Consider the following 19,352-nt stretch of genomic DNA (forward strand, 5'->3'; position numbering starts at 1 on the left):
GGGAGAATATAAAATGTATGGAAAAGAGTACATGGTTTAGGCAAGATATATTCACCAAAACCATGCTTCCTAGAGTTGAAGGAAATTCTGGTCCCATGTAAAGAACAGTAGTCATACTTCGCTCAGTCCCTGTAGGGAAGGACAAACCTTAGCAAATTTAGCCTTTTAAGTTTACAAATAAATTCAAGTCTGCATAAAAGGCTTGAACAAGTACCTTTTAAGGCACTAAGGTCTAAGCTCAAAGTAGAGCAGGTTGTTTCAGTCAGCAAAGAGCAGATAAGCTGGCAATTTGCAGACATGCTAGTGAGACCTTATTAAGGCAGTCAACATTCTTCCAGCACCATGATCCTCCTGTTTGGGAGAGAGGCTTAGTGGGGACAAAAGGAAGCAACTGTCCCAGCTATGCTGAGCAGCCAGGCAGAAGCAACAAACATTACACATTCTGAAGCACAACAAAGGGCCTTAGAAAGATGTTGTGCCTCCCCCCACAAGGCTCCCAGGGGACTGGATCAGATGACCTCCAGAGTCCTCTTCCAATCTAAATTATTCTACTGTCTTGTGACTTTACAACTCTATGAACATTGGAACCTTTCTCTGGTAACTGGTCTGCAAAGGACCAGCATTCTACAGACTGGGCTCCTTGCAGTGCCACAGCACTTGACAAAGAGAACTGGTAACTCTCTTTAAAGATTGGGAATAGACTATTTACTGAAAAAATCTGCTATTTCCAGTAGTTTTCAATGAACCTCGGCCCATTAGAAATTAGCCCAACCTAAATTTCCAAATCACAGCAATAAAAATAGGTTATGTATGGCTTTCATGGCACTAGACACATATTCTTCAGAGTTGTAAGTCTAAGGGGAAGTTGCTTCATCTGTTTTATTGCTGTTTGTCTGTTCAATCAAAAGCAGCCACCCCAACCTGAATAGTAGAAAAACTAGGAAAAGTCCAGCGGGAATCTTAGTTCTTCCAGTACTGACATTAAATGACTATGCTTCTTCCACTGTGGGAACTTCCTCTGTCCTGCAAGAGAAAATAAAAGATTCAGGAACAAGGAATGATGAATGAAAATCCTATGTCTTCCTACCTGCTCTGAGCACCATAACAAAAACCATTCATACATATACACATCCCAGCTGGAACTAGAATTGCACTTTCTTCCACAACACAGAAGGGAAAATGGTAATATGCACCACAGAGCCCCTCAGAATACTCCCACCTGGTAAAATTCTGAATATGTGTGATAAGGGACACTTAACATTTTCTTTATTTAAAAGAATCCTCATTTTTTCAGGGGGAATACACTGTCTAATTTGGAGATTAGCAATTGGATATGAAGCTTTTCACACTTAGGTTGCTACCTGAAGTCTAATCCCAGTGCAAACTGACAAGAGTTGTGAACAGTAGCTGTTCACTGTCCATATAAAGTATGTTCAGTTCTCAGGAGTCCCAACAAGCGAGTCATCCTCTTCCACCTGGCCTGGAGAATGACACACTTCTCATCCATGCCACCCATTATCTTAAAGCCTATTTCATATAGCTTTAGCCATCTTACCTGGATGTTTTCCCATATGAGCCATCTTAAAAATATCATGCACATTTTAAAAGAAATTAGAAGTAAACCAACACCAGAGAGGGTTACAGAGGCATGGATGCTGCTGCCTAGTCTGGAAGTGCTTTCTCCCCAGTCAGTACCAGAACAGCTATTTTAACACCAATATATACACAGAACCCCAAAAGCCTCTGGATGGGGATAGGAATATAACATGTCACCCTGCAGGGGACTATTATGGTATCCCGCAGCTGTAGGGAGGAGAGGAGAGAGATCCAGCAGGCAGGAATTGTGCAGCAAGACTGATTTATTTAATTATTTTACAAACTCTTTTATAGACTTTTCTCTTCATCGTCTAATTGGACAAAGGATCAGCCACCCCTTGGGATGATTGGCTAAAATCCTAAAACATCCATTGTCAAAATATTTTTCTACTGTACCATAAACAAAGCTCTGCAAGGTCGCAGGTGTTCATAGTTTATAGAACTCTGCTAATATCTTTGTGAGAGAGAAAAGTATCTCACGGGTTTAGAAAGAAGCAGGAAAATTTCTTGCTAACAGCATTTTTGTATCCACAGGGAACTTAATTTATTTCAGAATCACAGAATCATCGTATGGTTTGGGTTGGAAGAGACTTTAAAGATCACCTCGTTCCAACATCCCTACCCTGGGCAGGACACCTTCCACTAGACCAAGTTGCTTAGGGCCCCATCCAGCCTGGCATTGAACACTTCCAGGGCTTTGCCTTTTTACTTTGCCCCTGAACATACTGCATCCAGGCAATGAATGTCAAAAGGAGGGTACTCAGCAGCCTCTTCATAACCAGCTGTGCAGAGCAGCCCTTGCTCCTTGGCCTCTGTTTGGCAGACAACAGGCTACAGAAAGTAGCAGGCATTCCCTCTCTCTCCCTAAAACCCCCCTCTTCCCTTAGATGGCAAAGCACAAAGGCAGCTGACTCACCGAGCGGGTCCCTGCGCTGCCTTTGTGCTTCTTGTCCTGGGCTGGGATGATTTCTAAGGAGCGATAACTGGGGGGTTTATCTTCTGGCCACTCCCGGGACCTGCGATTCCTCTGCCTGCGGTTTGACACCGGGACACGGACTCGCTCTTCTGAGGAGCTCCACGAGCCCCTGCGAGAAGGGGGGGAGTAGCTGTGCCGCCGCTGGCCAGAGTAATTGCTCCTCCCAGCATGGTGCTCGTATTCTCGCCTCCCCCCGGCCTCCTGCCGCCCACCACGATGGTGGCTGGAGCGCTCCTTGGCCTCCTCCGGATAGAAACTGCTGCTGCTGCTCCTGCCCCTCTCAGCCTGGCGCGGGGGAGATACATCCCGTCTGGACTGCTGGGGCCTGCCATTGTAGCCACCTGTCCTCTGCCTCTGAGGATGATCGTCTCGCTGCCTGTCCCAGGGCTCCTGACTGTAGCTGGAATGAGAATCCCCACTGGAAGGCAAGGGCCACCTCCGGTTTTCCCTTCTGTCCTCTGCTGCAGAGTCCCAGGGCCTGGGGGTGCGGGCAGCTCTTTGTGGCCGTGAGGAGTGGCTGCTCCCGTGGCTGGAGGAGACGTGGTCGGCGAGAGGGGGTGGCACGATGTCGGAGCCCAGCGAGGACAGCAAGCTGGGCTGCACAGCCTGCCGCTGGTGGGAGGGCGGCCGCAGCTGGGACATGTTCAGGTTTTGGATTTCAGACTCCAGGTAGTCCAAAACACCGTTGTTATGGGAAAGCTGAGCTTGTGGCTGCGCCAGTGGAAGACTGTTTTGCAGAGATACATCTAAGGATAAAAGCACAGGAGAACGCAGCAAGTCAAGAGAAAACACTGAAGAGAGGGCCCTTCTGCACTCATGATCCTGGCTGAGTTCTTTCTCTTCTCCTGTTCCACCTCACTGCAAGAACTGCACAAGTCTTAGGCACCACAACCAGCACATCCAGACCAAATGAGGTATGGTGCAAAGAGTAATAACTAATAAGCTGCAGCAAGATCTAACATGGTTTAGGCAGTGCAGAGGTAGGAAGTCCAGCACACCTGGAAATACAGCCTGTGTATTTAGAGGAACTTTTTTCCCTACAGCACTGATACCATATTTTATTTACAAATAACCAGAGAAAGATCATAGTGTTTCCTTTTATATTTCATTGAACTGGAAGAAATACTGCAAAAGAGAAAGAAAATAAAAAAAGAAAATTTTTATACGCAGGCATATGTATGTACACACGTATGTATGGATATAAGTAGCAAATGGAGAAGAAAATTCTTCCTGGTTCATTAAAGAGTCCTTCATGTTTTGCTGCATGCAGGCTAGATCTGTTGCAGAGAAGGCAGTTTGCCCTTAATCATTTGAAGACTAGACATTTGATAAGAACTCAAACAAACTGCACCTCACTTGTCATGTCAGCTTTGGCTATAAGGAGTTGACCGTGACCAGCACAGCAGAACAAAGAGACAGTACCCTCCTCTGCCACACAAAGCAAGATAAGCTGGGTATATTTACCCTACAGTTGCTGGGGTGTAGCACAGATACACCTTAGTTAGTGTTAAACTGCTTCACCCAGCACTGAGCCCAGAAAGACACTTAAGATAACCGGCTGTTTTTATGCACCCAGACAAGTCTATGGTGCACTGCAGATGTGGCAGAGCTGTCATCCTAGGACATGCAGTCATGCTAGGAACATCTTTCTCTCTTTTCTGGTAGAGAAGCTAAAGCCTCAATGCTGAACTTCCCAAAGAAGTTACCTGTTTCTCATCCTGATTTCCCTCTGAAATGATGCCCATGGTCTCACCTCGTTGCAGTAGAGGGTTCAGCTGGTAAGAGGAAAGTTTTGAGTTCCTGTCGGCACCTCCGTAGAACATGTTGGGTGATAACCAGGGTGCAAGTGCCTGAGCCTGCTTCATGAACCGGTGCCGTTCCAGTACTGGAAAAGAAAAAGAAAGCTTACAGCACCTGTCCAGAGGGCACAGCTTGCAGATCCATTTTGCTTCACAGGCTGTAGCCTTTGGATACAGGAAGTTCACACAATTAAAATCGCTCTCCGCCCTACAACAAAGGTAGAACAGAGTACAGAAAATTCCAATACAAAGCTGTACATCTTCAAAAAAGTACCTAAAACAGAAAAAAAACTTTACTGCCTAACATTCTGATTCCAGTCCCAGCAACCGGGAACAAGTAACACTATGATTAAGTATGCAGCACATAACCAAGTTAAGACTTCTACTTGCCCAGTCATTATAAGTATAGTTACAGAAAGGTGGGAAATAATGTTTCACACAGCAAGACATGCAAGTTTTCTCTCTCTCAAAATTCTTTCAGCTCATTGTTGGTCCTTTCTCCTTTTGGCTTCGATTTCCAGCTAAATGAGACCTTTCCTTGCCACCATTATGTGGGCTCTGTCCAGATCATATTTTCCACTCTATACTCCATCATTTCCTCTGTTTCACAAAGAAGGTACTCAGAGGTGCACTGTCCAGCTTTTCCCTTTCTAGTCTTTTGACCACTCTTCTTGTCACTCCATAGTTTACCTCAGAATGACTGCTAAAATTAAATCCCCTAAGACAGTGTGGTCAAACTGGTGAACAAACTAAATTTCCTGTTCTCAACAGCAATGTCCAGGGCACCAAAAGAGCAAACAGTGGAAATTTCTCTCTTTCACAGGGTTTCCACTACTGCTAACTCCAGACCCCTATTTGTGGGGTCAGACTCCAATTTTACTTCCCTTTTTTCAGCATTTCTCTCTCCTCTACACAGACACGCTCACTATACTTGCCTTCAAAACCATAGCTCATTGCTGCTTCTTTTGGGGGAATACCTAAAAACATCTTACAGAAACTTACTTCTTCTACCACAACCAACCAAAACTTAAGTTTACAAGCAAGTAAATTCTGCAAGTCCCTGACTTTACAAAGCCTGGTTTGTCTGTCATTCCTGGGTGAAGCTTTTCAGCAACAGTGCCTTTGCAAAATTTCTCTTTTATGGCCTTCCTGGAGTTTCAGAAGTGACAGACTTTTACTGCAGCCTCTTGTCTGGTAGGCATGAACAGAACATTACAGTTCAAGAAACAGATAGGAACATAATTGCCTTTGAGACTTTCATCCCTTTGATAAATCTGGCTGAAGTTGGCTGATGAAATTAAAAGCTATTGGAGGGAAAGAGACAAGGGATAGACAGACAAGTTGACTGCATAAGATTTGCTTCTTTAAGAAACCAGGCTACAGCTAAGCTCCAATTAATTCTGTCCCCTGGGTTCACTGCAGTAAGCAGCATTTAGACTGCATGCTCTTTGGGACTGAGCTCTCCACTTTAGGTAGCACTCCAGTTATTAAACATGTCCTCCTTCAGCTGTTTCACTGCATTTATCCAGAGCACCACTTGCAGCAAAAGAGGGACTGACCATGCCTCTCCACACATCCTTCCTTTTCACTGCAGTTCATGCAGCTCCACTTCATTCTCCACTGCAAACTCCCTCCCCCTCCCCAGTCTGGCTTCAACCAGAGGGAACTACAAAGCTAGAAACTGCAGGGGTTTTAATCCTAATAATCTGATATCTTCAAAGCTGTGTGGTCTGAGGTAGCAGCTTCCAAGAACTTTATGTCAAACTTGCTTCTTTTTTTTTTGTCCCAAGGGATTTTCTTCCAGTTTATGTTCAAACTTAGACGATGAGAGAAAGAATACAAAGAAAAGGGATAAATAGAAGGGGAAGGCCTTATCTCTCCCTCTCCCATTCCTCCAGTTATTACCTTGAGAATGTCCTAGAGCCTGCTGAGTGCATGAGGAGTAAGAGATCCAGCATCTGTGGGCATACCTGCTTAGCATTCTCCCTCTTAAGGTAGGAAGGCTGTCACTAGGACCAAAGTAATCCTGTCCCTGTCACTTTCTGATCTCTCCCTACAGCTGAACAAATCCAGAATTAGTCCTGGTCTTCCTTCACCACCATCAGCCCTTCTTTCTTCCCCAGATATTTTGCCTTCCAGTTTGAATCCATTATACAGTCTGATTCCCCATCTGCAAAATGCAAGTTACAGATCTTTTTAAAGTGAACATATTTATCTGAGGAAGGTCAGATTCACCCTAATTCTAAAACCTCTACCTGTTTTGCCAGAATGTTGTGTTGTTCCCTCCACTTACTCTCTGTTGGAAAAATCTGTTCTTCAAAGAAAAATCTCTGACAGACTTTAACAGCTGCTGGGCCAATTATAAAAATAAAGTATTTTCCAACTTAGTGAGACCCAGGTGCAAGTATATCCTATTTTTCCCGGATTCATTATTGGAAGAAGTCCACAGTAGAAAAGGAATTAATAGGACCAGAAGGAGGTCGTACGTATATTTACCCTGATGGGCTTTTCTCAGAGCTTTCCGTGGGGAATGTAATTGGCTTGCTCCTGGGGCATGTCTAATATTTCTGCACATCAATCCCGAATTACTCAAACAATGTACTTCTTCTATTGCTCGGTTCAAACCCATGTTAGTTAATGGCGTGATTCACAGCATCCAGGATTATTATCCTGCTTCACGGGCACCTGTGACTGTTCAGCAGATCCACGCTGTCCTCTAGTGGCCAACAACGGGGAAGGAAGCACCCACACTCACACTATGCTCGTACAGCAGGTGAGGATTCCTGCCTTCTCTTCAGCTGTGTGAGATGTTATTCTTCAGCACTGTTTTTAAGATGTCCCCTGAATCTATCTTCTTGTGTTTTTTAAGGCCTCCAGTTCATTTCTTGGAGTGCAAAAAAAGTAAGTCAAGGCAGGATGAAGTGAAGGTGTGTATTAGGGGAGAGGAGCAGGCACAGGGATCCCTTGTAAGGTGGCTAAAGAGGGCAGGCAGCTTGGATGGAAATTACAGGCACAGAATCCAGCATCCAGTTAAGGAGGCTGGACTTGTCTGTACCTTCTCTCATGAACACGGAGAGGCTTAGAGAACCCTGCAAGAATCCCTCCTCTTTAGCAGGAGGCAGGAAATAACAGCAGCAGTCTGGAGTGAGCTATAATCTGCAGCGCAGAAAAACAGAAAGGAGCTCACACAAACTCTGAATCCCCTTTTTGCTGAGAACTAGGAATTCTGGAGGTGTGAGTCTCTCGTATCCATCACCTCTCTCCCCTTCCACAGAAACTAATTTTTCTGCCAAATTTCCACAGCCTCCTCAGAACCACACATTTTACGTGACAACCTGTAAAGCCTCCAATGTTTTGTTTTGTTTTTAGCAATAAAAGGGATGTTCTGTTCACTCTTTGCAAGGGCTAAACAAATTAAGCTTAAGTCTAAAATTCTCACAGCTTAACACCCAAGGTATACTAAATAGCTGTTTTGAAAGTAAAGGTAAACCTGAAACAGAGCTCCTTGTTCATAAATCCTCTCCTTGTAGCATCTGGGGAAGAATCTGGTGATTTCAATGATAAATAAATGTATTTGTTGTATTTTGTTACTGTTAGACTGTGCAAGCTTCAGGGGGACTAGTCTAACCAAGTTTCAGTTACAGGAATGCAGAGGTTATATGAACTTAACAGCCAAAATTCCAACAGTAGCCTTATTAACAACAGGGTCTGGCTGCAGAAACTTTATTACTGCTAAAAGCAAACACAACAAAGTTTCTTTTGACCCTCAAAACTTCAGAATGCACTTGCAAGGCTGATCAGCAAGAGACCATCTTTCCCTACTTTCTTCTCACTTCCTTCCCTAAAGAAAACCAAACAAAATCTTTTTCTTGTACAAGGAAGAGCTCTGAAGATAACATGCAGATAAAAAATTTCCAATTTTTATGTAATTCAGAGCAACATACTTAAAGGTAAGGCTAGTTTGGAGAGTTGCTTGACTTTCTCACATGCACAGGCATATGAACCACAAGACAGGAAAGTCCAGAGTCACTTAGACAAGAGAACTGATTGCGCCCTGGATGGTGTGAGAAGCTGGTAACAAGGTGTGAGTGAGGAGAAACTAGTCAAAGTTGGACACAGAGAAGCAAGACAGATTCCATGTATCTGAAATCCCCTCCTCTCATTACAGATTAGCTGGTCATGGAGGTCACATTGGCCAAAGAAATGTCTCAGTTTATATGGGTGCTGAGCAGAAGGGAGAAAGTGGAGCTCAGCAAACTCCCAGCCAAGCTTTTGTCTTGTCAAAAGTCATAAATGGAAGCACATTTGCTTGAACCTCACCTTTCTGATTACAGCAGCACCGTGTTGGACAGCAGCCACACTGGATGTGGCAGCAGCAATACTGGGGGCAGCACTGGCACCAGCATATCCCAAACAGCAGAAGGAGGAGGAGGCCACCGAGAATGATAAGGAGTACTGTGAGCCAGTCTGTGGGAAAAAAGGAGAGAGAAAAAGGATTGATCCTGATCTATCTGGCCATGGCAAGTTACTGAGCACCTCTCTACTGCTGGAGATGTCCTGGGGTAGAGAGGAAGAGAAGAGGAGGAGATATCTTGGCAACAAAGCACAGGCACTTACGGAGAACAATCAGCTTAACTTCTTTGTCCGCATCACCTGAGGTGTCTCCTGGTGCTTCCACAGTGCAGTAGTACATGCCATGGTCCCACCACATGACCTCACTGATGACAAGGTCTGCTCCTGTGGGAGAGGGACTGACAGGTCAGTGGGCTATTTGTGACTGATAGACACTACTTTCAGGCTCCACCTGAAAAGAGCCTTCTGCCTGCAGGTGACACAGAGTACTGCATCTCCCCTCTTTCCAAGCATAGCCGTTACATTCAAACAATCCCACCTGAGTCCACTGAGAACTCCTATAAACAGTATTCTCTGCCAGTCTGTGTTTTCTGTCTTGCTGGAAGCCAACCCTACTGGTTTTGGAACACAGATCACTGTCCCTGTTAGGTCAGCAATCCCAATAGCTCTTCTGGCAGGAGCAGTATCTATTGCTCGATGGACAGCAGGGAGCATATAATACACCTGGACAATTATGCAGTACTTGGAATAAGGAACTGTTTTCTAGCCTCAGTGCTCTTCAGCAAAATGCTCTGGCATCCTCAGCTCAGCCTTAAGTTGTAGTGCCTCCAACACCCTGAGGCCAGCTGGGGACAGGGACCTTCCCTGCTCCTATTCCACTGCCATATGGACTATGTAAACTACATATTACATTAGCCATGTTTATGCTTCGCTTAGCAGACGCAGACATTGGATAGTTCCTGAGTTCACTGCCTGCCTGGGAGGTCACTCACGGTTCTGAATGGTGATTTTTCGCTGCTGGTAGTCGATGCCCAGTACAGGGTCCTTCTGCCCAAATTTCTGGATGACAATGCGCACCTTCCGCTGGCTGTCATTGCAGTCGTCAGAAGGGTCCTGGCCAAGGGCTAAACCAGCCTGGTATGCTACAAACACACATCATAAGAGATGTCAAAAGTTACTTCAAAAGACCAATTTCTATCCTTTTGTGAGCAGTGGAGAAATTCTTGAGTACATGTGTGCAATTGCTTTGGTTTAACAATACAAACCATGGCTTCAAACCAGTAAGTTGCTTTGGAGTACTCAAAAACAAATAGAGGTAGAGCCACAGGAATGGCAGAGATTCTGAGAATGCAGGAACTGCAGAGGAGATGCCTCCTGTACTTAACAGCAGAAAGAAGCTAATGGTGGTAGGCTGGAAGGCAGCTCCCAGTATGAAGTTGAAAGGAAAAAGTCATAAAACACCCAAGAGTCCTAGAACTAAAACAAAGGGTGTTTATCTACCAAACAAAATCCCCAGACATATGTGAACTGCTCTAAGGATTGTCTCCCTTTCCCTCCTGTATCCCATTAAATGTTGTGGAGCTCATAAAGACAGAAAATAATCCATCATCTGACTCCAGATAAGGGTTAAGTGTAAATACACCCAACAGAATTAATGGAGGAGTAGAGGCAATTTCTATACAGACTCACATCATAACCCAACACTGAATTTCCAAGTATTTGGGAGCTGAGATTTGGGGAGACAGCTGATTCAGTCAGCATTTTCTGTAAATGGCTTGCAGTGAAGAGAGATGAGGACAAAGCTTGCCAAAGGCTCTTCCACTGCTGTACCTAAAATGGAGCACAAAGTCCCTTTTGGGGACTCTTAGCTTGAGCCCGGGCTAAAAGCACTCTCATTATGCTGGGATCAGCTGAGCCAGGGACCCACCTGCTTGGGGACTAGGCTGTAGAGCACTTAGTAACATGCCTACCCAACCCATCCAGACTGCACAAAGGAGAGTTTGGGCACCAAGCACCCACTGTGAGCTCAGTTCTAAGTGTACAGTTATGCTATGGCTGCCATTTAAACGTTCTGCAGGGTTTACACAGAATAGAACAGAACAGAATAGTTCAATTGGCAGGGACCTACAAAGCTTACCTAGTCCAACTGCCTGATCACTTCAGGATTGACTAAAATGTAAAGTATCCTATTAAGGGCACCATCCAAATGCCTCTTAAACACCAACAGGCTTGGGGCATTGACCACCAGCCTAAGAAGCCTCTTCCAGTGCTTGACCACTCTGTCAAAGAAATGCTCACTAGCGTCCAGTCTGAACTTCCTCTCATGTAGTTTTGAGCCATTCCCACACATCCTATCACTGGATACCAGGGAGAAAAGATCAGCACTTCCCTCTTTACTTCCCCTTCTCAAGAAGCTGCAGAGAGCAATGATGTCACCCCTCAGTCTCCTTTTTCCTGAACTAGACAAGCCCAAAGTTCTTAGCTGCTCCTTACAGGATGTGGCTTCCAGGCCTTTTATCAGCTTTGTTGCCCTCCTCTGGATGCATTCAAGTACCTTAATATACTTAAATCCTGGGACCCAGAACCGCACACAGTATTCCAGGTGAGGCCACATCAACACTAAATATAGTGGGATCATCACCTTTTTTGACCAGGTGGTTATCCTGGGATGCAGTTTGTGTACCCTATTAAACACCCCTGAATTAAGGCTGCCTGCACCAGAATGTCTGCACATGAAGTGCTCCCACCACTACTAAATTTTATTACTTAGAAGTCTTCATGCTCTCCAAAATGCATGTGTTTCTTCTACTTCCTAAAATCAGTAACATCTGGTCACAGGTATCCAGCTCCAACCACAGGTCCCCCAGGGAACCCTAAGGCCCACTTGTTGCAGGGCCCTTGCTTTCAAACATGCTGAAGCATAAGATGGGGCTGCCAAGATTGACTTGTGTCCACCATGGCTGAACTGCCCTACATTCTGAGTTGATGACAAGGAGGACAAACCAGCTGCTTTGGATGGGATTTCTACAATCTCATAAGGCCTTGACATTTCAGAGGAAATCACAGACATGACCTGTATTTCCTTGGAGTGCAGGGAAATGCCACCACCTGGTTTTTGCATAAGAAGTGGTCAAAAGCCTGTACTACCCCAGTGAGTCTACCTTCCCCTTTCTTCCCATTTGAAGGGGGACTCCTTGGAAGAGGAGCCTGACACTTACAGGCTGAGTAGTAGTCAAAGATGGGGTCCTTGCAGAAGGATTTGAAGCGCCATGTCACCACCACGTCCTGCAGCTGCGCTGAGGTGCTGTAGTCACACTTGAGGATGACAGTGGCAAATAAGGTGGTGTAGCGCTCAACATCCTGCACTGTCACCAGGAGGGAAAGGCAACCTGCAAACAAGAACACAGGAGGCCATCAGCCCACAGACTCCTCAGGCCTCCCATCACATCATCTGCACCAGATCCAAGTACATCACCTTTGGCCCCACTCAGGACCTGCACCTATACACCTCCCAGGCCCTCCAGTGAAGTCATCCAGGGTTACAAACCCTGGTTAGAACATGAGTCCCATCTTTTCCTGACAGAAGAAAGCTTCATTGGCCTGCCTTATGGATGGAATTATTTTCTCCAAAGCATGAGTAGCCATCATGCAGCATATCACTCTGCGTACTCCTTCTACATGGGGAAAACTGTCCCAGAAGCACATGGGATGGGACTCCCTTGGCTTTTAATCCTAACCAGAAAAATTCTGCTGCGCCATATGTTTGTATAAACACCAAATCAATTTAATCAAGGTCTTGCTAAGACACTCATCAGAACGTTACTTGGTGGTGACCAGGATTAAGACAATAAAACTTTCAGGCTGTAGCACTGTAGTTAATTGCTTATCACCACTTCAGAACAGCACACATCAATTACCCCCTTTTTTCCTTTTTAATTAAGCTCTCATTATGTATTTGCTATGTACTCATCCTAACAAACTCTCCAGCACTTTCTGTCCAAGCAGCTGCACACACTCATGGAGGTTTTACAAAGTTTCTCACAAGCTATAGTTTAGCTCTATTGCAGAGACATCTCTATCTTATTTAAACTTTGATAGTACAGTAAGTTGTGCTTGTCATTAACAATACAAAAGTTATCACCAGTTGCCTTTGATAAGGGAATATAAACAGTGCAGGGCAAGTGTGGGATGCCCTGTTGGGAGTACATGCCAGAGAACCAGGCAGGGATTGCAGTGCTGTGCTAGTTGCTTCTTAACTGGGGAGCATGACAGCAGGAAGGATGGGAACAAGAGTGGGAGGCTTGAAGGTACCAACTGAACAGGTCTCCATGAACCAACACTTGGTTTTTATCACATATTCAAAGATTTTCCCTCTACTCCATGTTTTCAGGATGAGAGCAAGAGAACAAGTTGCTACTACTATGTAGTAACATCTGGACCACAACTGCAAACATCATTCTTTGTCAAGCATCATTCAATGTCCTCTTAGGCTGCACCTCCACACTACATTCCCAGCAAATACAAGCTCACACAGTTTCCACACTGTGGAAAAGATGCTGCAGAGGTGCAATGCTGCCTCAACAAGTCATTCTGCAGTAGGGTATTGTCAATGCAGTACTTGCTCAGTTTCTGGTTTGAAATGGGACACCCTGTCAGCCAACTGAAAGCACAGGCAGAGCAAACTCATTTGACTTAAGAATACCACACAAACATAAGAGAGGGCCAGGGCAAACCCTGAATCCAGGGCTTTTCTCAAAAAGAAGATAGACACACATGCACTTAAACACAGAAACACCAGCAGCTGTGCAAACCTCTAGATAAAACAAGTTTATACAATGCTGTAGCACAGCAAGGTCCAGACTGCTGACAGGTAGTTACAGTCTTATTTAAAAGCACTGTAGTTGAACTCATCTTGTTTCAGCTTTCATAGTGAAATAGCTGACTCTGGGATCTTAATGCAGAAAATCATAAGAAACCAATTCAAATTCTCAAGACTGGCAAAACCTTGATCTCAGTGTCAATTAAATGAAACCCCATATGAATTCTGACTTGTCAAGGCTCATGGGAATAAAACGTTTTCCATGGATTTCCTACAACAGCATCTCTCTGGCAAGAATAAAACACTCAAAATCACTATGTGCTTTTTACTAACAAAACCCACATCTCTTTATGAAAGGGATGCTTTCTCATTACCTCTGTTCTGCAAAACAGCCAGTGTTGAAAGGTAAGTTCCTTATTTTCTAAAGAGGTTGAAAACCTACTGTTTCCCCCAGAGAACAGTCAGATGTCACTGCATGTCCAATGTTGCTTATTAACCTCCTCCAAGAAAATGGAAAAGTTGTGAAATTCAGGCTGGTTCCTAAACTTGGACTGCATTACTCCACTGCAGGATGCTATCTTTCTTATCCTGGTTAGAAAGAACAAATATGGACACTACCAATCTAGCAAGTTTTGGCTTTGCAGTGAAGACACGAACCTCTGGAGCCAGTGCAGCCAAGTCTTGGCTAGAGCATCTCCCAGGAACATGGCTTCAAGAAAGACAATAAACAAGCATACCCTCCATACTATTTTGTTTCCTTCACTGGTTCTCTGTGAAAAGCCAAACTTCACTATTTAAAGCCAGATCATCATCCAAGACCCAGGCATCCAAGAAGCAAAATGCTCACTTTATTTCCAAGAGGAGGTTAGAAGCTGTCAGGCAACCCGCAAAGCTTGGCAGAGAGAACTCTGCTGGCTGAAGGCCGCCCGTGGGCGCGGAGGTGAGCTCCTGCTCCCCACACGAGCAGGTGCCCAGCAGGTGCAGCAGCACTGCAGCTACCCCAGATCCCCGAGAGGTTGGGGCTGCTGAGCCGGCAGCAAAAGCTCGGGTGGGCGCTTGCGAGAGGCCAAAAGGGATCGGCCCCGTGTCCCAGCGCCCAGGTCCCAGCCGAGCTGGCCGCACGCGACCGATACTGAAGGCTGCCAGGAAGCAGGAGGCCACTTCCTCCTAGGAGAGAGGTCAGCCGCACCTTTGGGGAGCGAAACTCGTCTCCGCACGGCTTTGTACCGAGCTCGGGAGAGCCCCGCGGGCGGGGAAGGGCACCGGGGGGAACAGCGCCCGCCCGGACCGGGCCGCCCCTTTCCCTCCCCGCGGGGCCGCCGCCGCTCCCCCGACTCCGCACCACCTTAACCCCGGGCGAAACCCGAGGGCGCCTCCCAAATCCCGGCCCCAGCGCCGCGGGGGTGTCCCGGGGCAGGGCGGGCCAGGGGCCCCGAGGGCGCAGCGAGCCCCGGGCCGCACTCACCGGCCGGCAGCCAGGCCAGCAGCAGCGGCCACCGGCAGCGCCCGCGCGGGGCCATGGCGCGCTCTCCTCCTCCTCCTCCTCCGCCCGGGGACGTCGCGCCCACTGTCCCTCCCCTTCCGTGGCACCTGTCCCTGGGCCGGGAGCTGCCGCCGGCTGCAGTCCCCTCCCCCTGTACCTGCACCCTTCACCGGAACGCCGGACAAAATGCCCGCCGCCAGCTTCAGAAACTGCTTTAAATATATATATGTAGAATGAAAAATATATATTCCATAACATATATTTATTGTATCAATATAAAACTTCAATCAATCAATCAATCAATCTATCTATCTATCCTGAGGACACAGGCGTATGGGAAGTTACGGGCACACACACGAGGTTTCGCCCGAGCTGCGCCGCCCGGGGCAGCGCGCCCTAAGCGAGGGGCGCACGGGAGCGCATGCTTCGAACTGCGGGTGGGAAGAACGTCTGGGGAATTCACAGAATCACAGAATCGGCTCGGTTGGAAAAGACCTCCGAGATCATCCAGTTCAGCCTGTGACCGAACACCGCCATGTCAACTGGACCAGGGCACTGAGTGCCACGTCCAGTTTCTTCTTAAACACCACCGGGGACAGTGACCCCACTACCTCCCTGGCAGTCCATTCCAATATCTAATCATCCCTTCTGTGGAGAAATTCTTCCTAATGTCCAACCTAAACCTTCCCTGGCGCAGCTCAACACTATGTCCTCTCGTCCTGTCGCTAATTTAATTTTCCCGCTGAGTTCTGAAAAGTCGGCAACCGTAGCCAAAGCAGAGGTTACTTGAAAGAAAAAGCCCCAACAACCCGAAGTAAAACACCCACTATCCCCTGTAATTGGCCCGGTAGCGCCGCGGACCCGCCCGCTGGCCGCGCTCCCGGGGCGCTGCGCCGCCGCCGCGGTTGCCTGGAGACAGGACCGTGGCGGCAGAGCGGGCCCAGGTACCGGGGCTGTGGAGAGGCTGCGGAGCTCCGGGCCCAGGTACCGGGGCTGTGGAGAGGCCGCGGAGCTCCGGGCCCAGGTACCGGGGCTGTGGAGAGGCCGCGGAGCTCCGGGCCCAGGTACCGGGGCTGTGGGGAGGCCGCGACAGCTCCGGACACAGCCACCCCCGGCGGGCCCGCGAGTCCCGTGGGGTGTCCCCGGTAGCCCCGCTCCTCACGCCCCCGCAGCTTCTGCGACCTCGGGGCCCCTCTGTGCCCGCACCCTCCCCAAGGCCCTGCTGAGGCTCCCTCCCCTGCCCGCCCTGCGGAGCGCCAGGTGTCCCCTGCCTGCCCTCTGCTATCCCCGCTAAACAGCAGTGAGTGTCCTTCAGCAGGGATAGACCATCCCGTACTTCCTCTGAAATGTGGGACTTGTTGGGTTTTCTTCACCACGTGTGAGGCAGTTGATTTCATTGCTTGTTCCATTTGTGGCGCTGCTCTCATAATCATTTTTATGATTTTTCTTTACCCTCTAAGTTAATAAGTAACTGGTGATGTCACCTGCTCTTGTTTCTGCTTAGTAAAATCCTGGTAACCTTTATTCGCAGGGCAGGCTTTAAGAAACTTACTTGCATGTGGCAGAGCTAGGATATGTGGATCATACAGAGGGCTACTTTAGGGATAAGATTGGAAATTAGATTGGAAAGAAATTAGATTTATTTCTCCTAATTAAATAGGAAAATACTCCGCATGTGTGCAACATAGTGAGGAGAACAATGGCAGGGCTCCGGTCCATGTCTTTTCTCTCTCTGATGAGGGAGAAGAGAGACAATGGAGCTGTGATAAAGATGATGTGTCTAGATCCTGCTTTGTAGCTTTATCCTTGCTGTCTCCATCTCTGACTAGTAAATAATTTATACACCTAACTGCTGTCAGAATTTATATCCTCTGTTATTCTCCTTGCTCTCAAGTCTTCTAGCTGTTGTAAGAGCAGCCATATTCTCTAGTACATTTTTTTTTCCTTGGGATCTTGGGTTGATTGCCTCAACTGACTTTTATTACTAATTTTCTAGTAATGCTGATGGATAATGGTATACAGATAGCACTGGTTTCTATGCCTGATTTACACTTGGATATTTTTCTTTCCGTATATAAGCACTAAAAGACTTTAATTTTTTTTTTTAATGAAAGTAAGTTTCACAAGACTTTCCTGTTTGCACGTTTTGCACTCAGCAGCAGCCCCGTAAATTGCTGATGTACTCTGATGTGGTCTGAAAGCTAAAAGGAGTACTGAGAGAGTTGGTCAATGGTCTGCTGTTTTTCAAAAAGAAATGAAAGACTCAGAAAGAAGTGCTGAGGAGACCATATTTGAAAATGAGTTAAAGAAACAGGACTTGGCAGATGGCAAGAAACCTGACACATCCAAAGCAGAGCTAGACTCGAAGAAGATGCCTTACCCTGGAAGAGATGATCAGTATGGAGTTCCTTGTGGCAGACATCCCTCACGATACCCAAATGCTGCAGCTGTGTTTAGACCAGTGCTAGCCCAGGTCAGAAAGAGCAGAGAGAGTAGCCTGGAGAGCTCATAATGCAGTGCTAGGAGGAGTCAGGATTGGAAGTCTTGGGGCAAACTTGAGTTCCTTCATGTGGAATGAAAACAGCTAAAGGAATAACATACAATCTCTCCTGAAGGAAAGACGAAGTGTCCTTTTTTTTTTCTCTCCAAAGTCCATCAGTGGGTAAAGCTTTTCTACAAAAAAATTAGCACATTTTGGAATGAACCAAGAAATAAAATCCTTCAGAAGTAGCACAATGTAGAGATATTTTTTAAATCTCTTGCTTATTGCTGGTACTAATAGCACTGCAGTTTTATTCTGCAGTAATAGTTCCCTATTTCTACATAAACTGAATTAGTGGACAGAACTGATTATCACTCTTCTGTGGATGTAAAAGCTGATAGGTGCTGTCATTTAAGCACACCTAAACAGTTAATGGTGTGGGGCAGAGACAGCTTAAAATAACTGTTAGAAGATATGTTCTGTTTTCTAAAGTAAAACTGTAGGCTGCCTTTTGATCATTATTTAATTTCATGTATTTTATGCAGTTGAAGTGTCAGTCACATGGTTTATGAAGGCAAGAACTGCATTTATGAGGCTTACACATTTAAACATTTTTTTCTGGAAACAAGAAAAGTGTAGGATAACAAAATAGAAAGAAAGTGGTGTCATCTCACTGAATTTGTTTACGTGTTAGCAAAAAAACGCCCATTTGATTTAATTATGCTGTATTTTGAATAAATGAGACAATTGTCTGAGATGAGAAATCACTTAATGTCCAAATTTACTGAGAATTTTTGAGAGGCTCCCATATGTAAAGATTCTGTGTGGCAGCAAAATTGATAAAGAACATTTTAGTTTTGAAATAACTGAAGACATATACCTGAATGAACACAATTTGAAAGAAAATGGAACTTTGCTGAAATTCACAACTTGCTGCACTGTCCATTGAAACAAGGATAACCTGAATTCAGTCCTGATGGAGTTCTTGGAAATGACGACACTGATGTGGATCTGGTACAGTTATTTCAAGTCAGTGTCTTGCTTTACTAGGACTAGGGAGAAAATAGGCTGCCCTGGTCAGGCATTGGCAGAAACATTATGAGCGTTTTTTTCCTGCTAGACTTGTCACACCGGTTCTACTTGTCACCATCTCAGTTTTCAGTATCAAAAGGCTTAAATCTTTCTGATTTAGCAAATCGGCCTCAAAAAAACCTGCCAAAACCCCCCAGATTTCCCCCAGGAAAATAAAATCAACATTCAGAGAGATGAATGCCTTTGTCATGGTGAGCCTGCACTGCAGTTTTTTGGATCAGCCAACTCATGAATTCCAGAGTCTGTAGCCAAAGTAGACACGTTACCCGCTGTGAGCCTCTTCTGAGTCCTTAAATTCAAAATCTTCTTAGGCACAGTGCTTGAATGCCATCACAAAAATGTGCACAGTGGATGCTGCAGTATCTTTCTTTAACTAGATGTCAACGCAGGCGGAAATGTTCATATCCTCTTTCAGCCTAAAGCATTTTCCAGATAGGAATTAATTTATAATGAAAACTATGATAGTCTTAATTTTTAGAAGAGAAATGATTGCTAATTAGTTAAAATAATTTGAAATTTCATTGCTCTTTTCTCTGTGGATATGAAAACACTTCGCTAAGATGGGTAAGTATTATTATCTAATTTTTCACAGGAGATAACTGAGACAGCCAGAGGTGAAATGGCTGATACAAATTGTACACGTCATTACTGGGTTTGGAATTAGAATTCAGGTCTCTGAACACTCCACTATCTATTTATGCAAATAGTCTATAACTATTTCTTCAACTTCAGTGATATCAGTGGTGTTACCC

At 45.8% G+C, this 19,352-nt stretch overlaps 1 protein-coding gene across 1 annotated transcript; it reads right to left on the bottom strand.

Moving 5' to 3' along the window:
- Window positions 1-888: 888 nt before the first annotated feature.
- ILDR1 (immunoglobulin like domain containing receptor 1) lies at window positions 889-15,074 on the bottom strand. Its single transcript, XM_082278489.1, has 8 exons — window positions 15,009-15,074; window positions 11,943-12,113; window positions 9,717-9,866; window positions 8,989-9,108; window positions 8,692-8,838; window positions 4,326-4,457; window positions 2,513-3,318; window positions 889-1,023 (listed from the first exon to the last, which is right to left on the bottom strand). The coding sequence occupies exons 1-8, from the start codon at window positions 15,061-15,063 to the stop codon at window positions 982-984; spliced, it is 1,623 nt and encodes a 540-aa protein (XP_082134615.1). The 5' UTR covers window positions 15,064-15,074; the 3' UTR covers window positions 889-981.
- Between the last annotated feature and the right edge of the window lie 4,278 nt (window positions 15,075-19,352).

The sequence above is a fragment of the Coloeus monedula genome, assembly GCF_965178545.1.
Source record: "Coloeus monedula genome assembly, chromosome: 3".
NCBI lineage: Eukaryota > Metazoa > Chordata > Aves > Passeriformes > Corvidae > Coloeus > Coloeus monedula.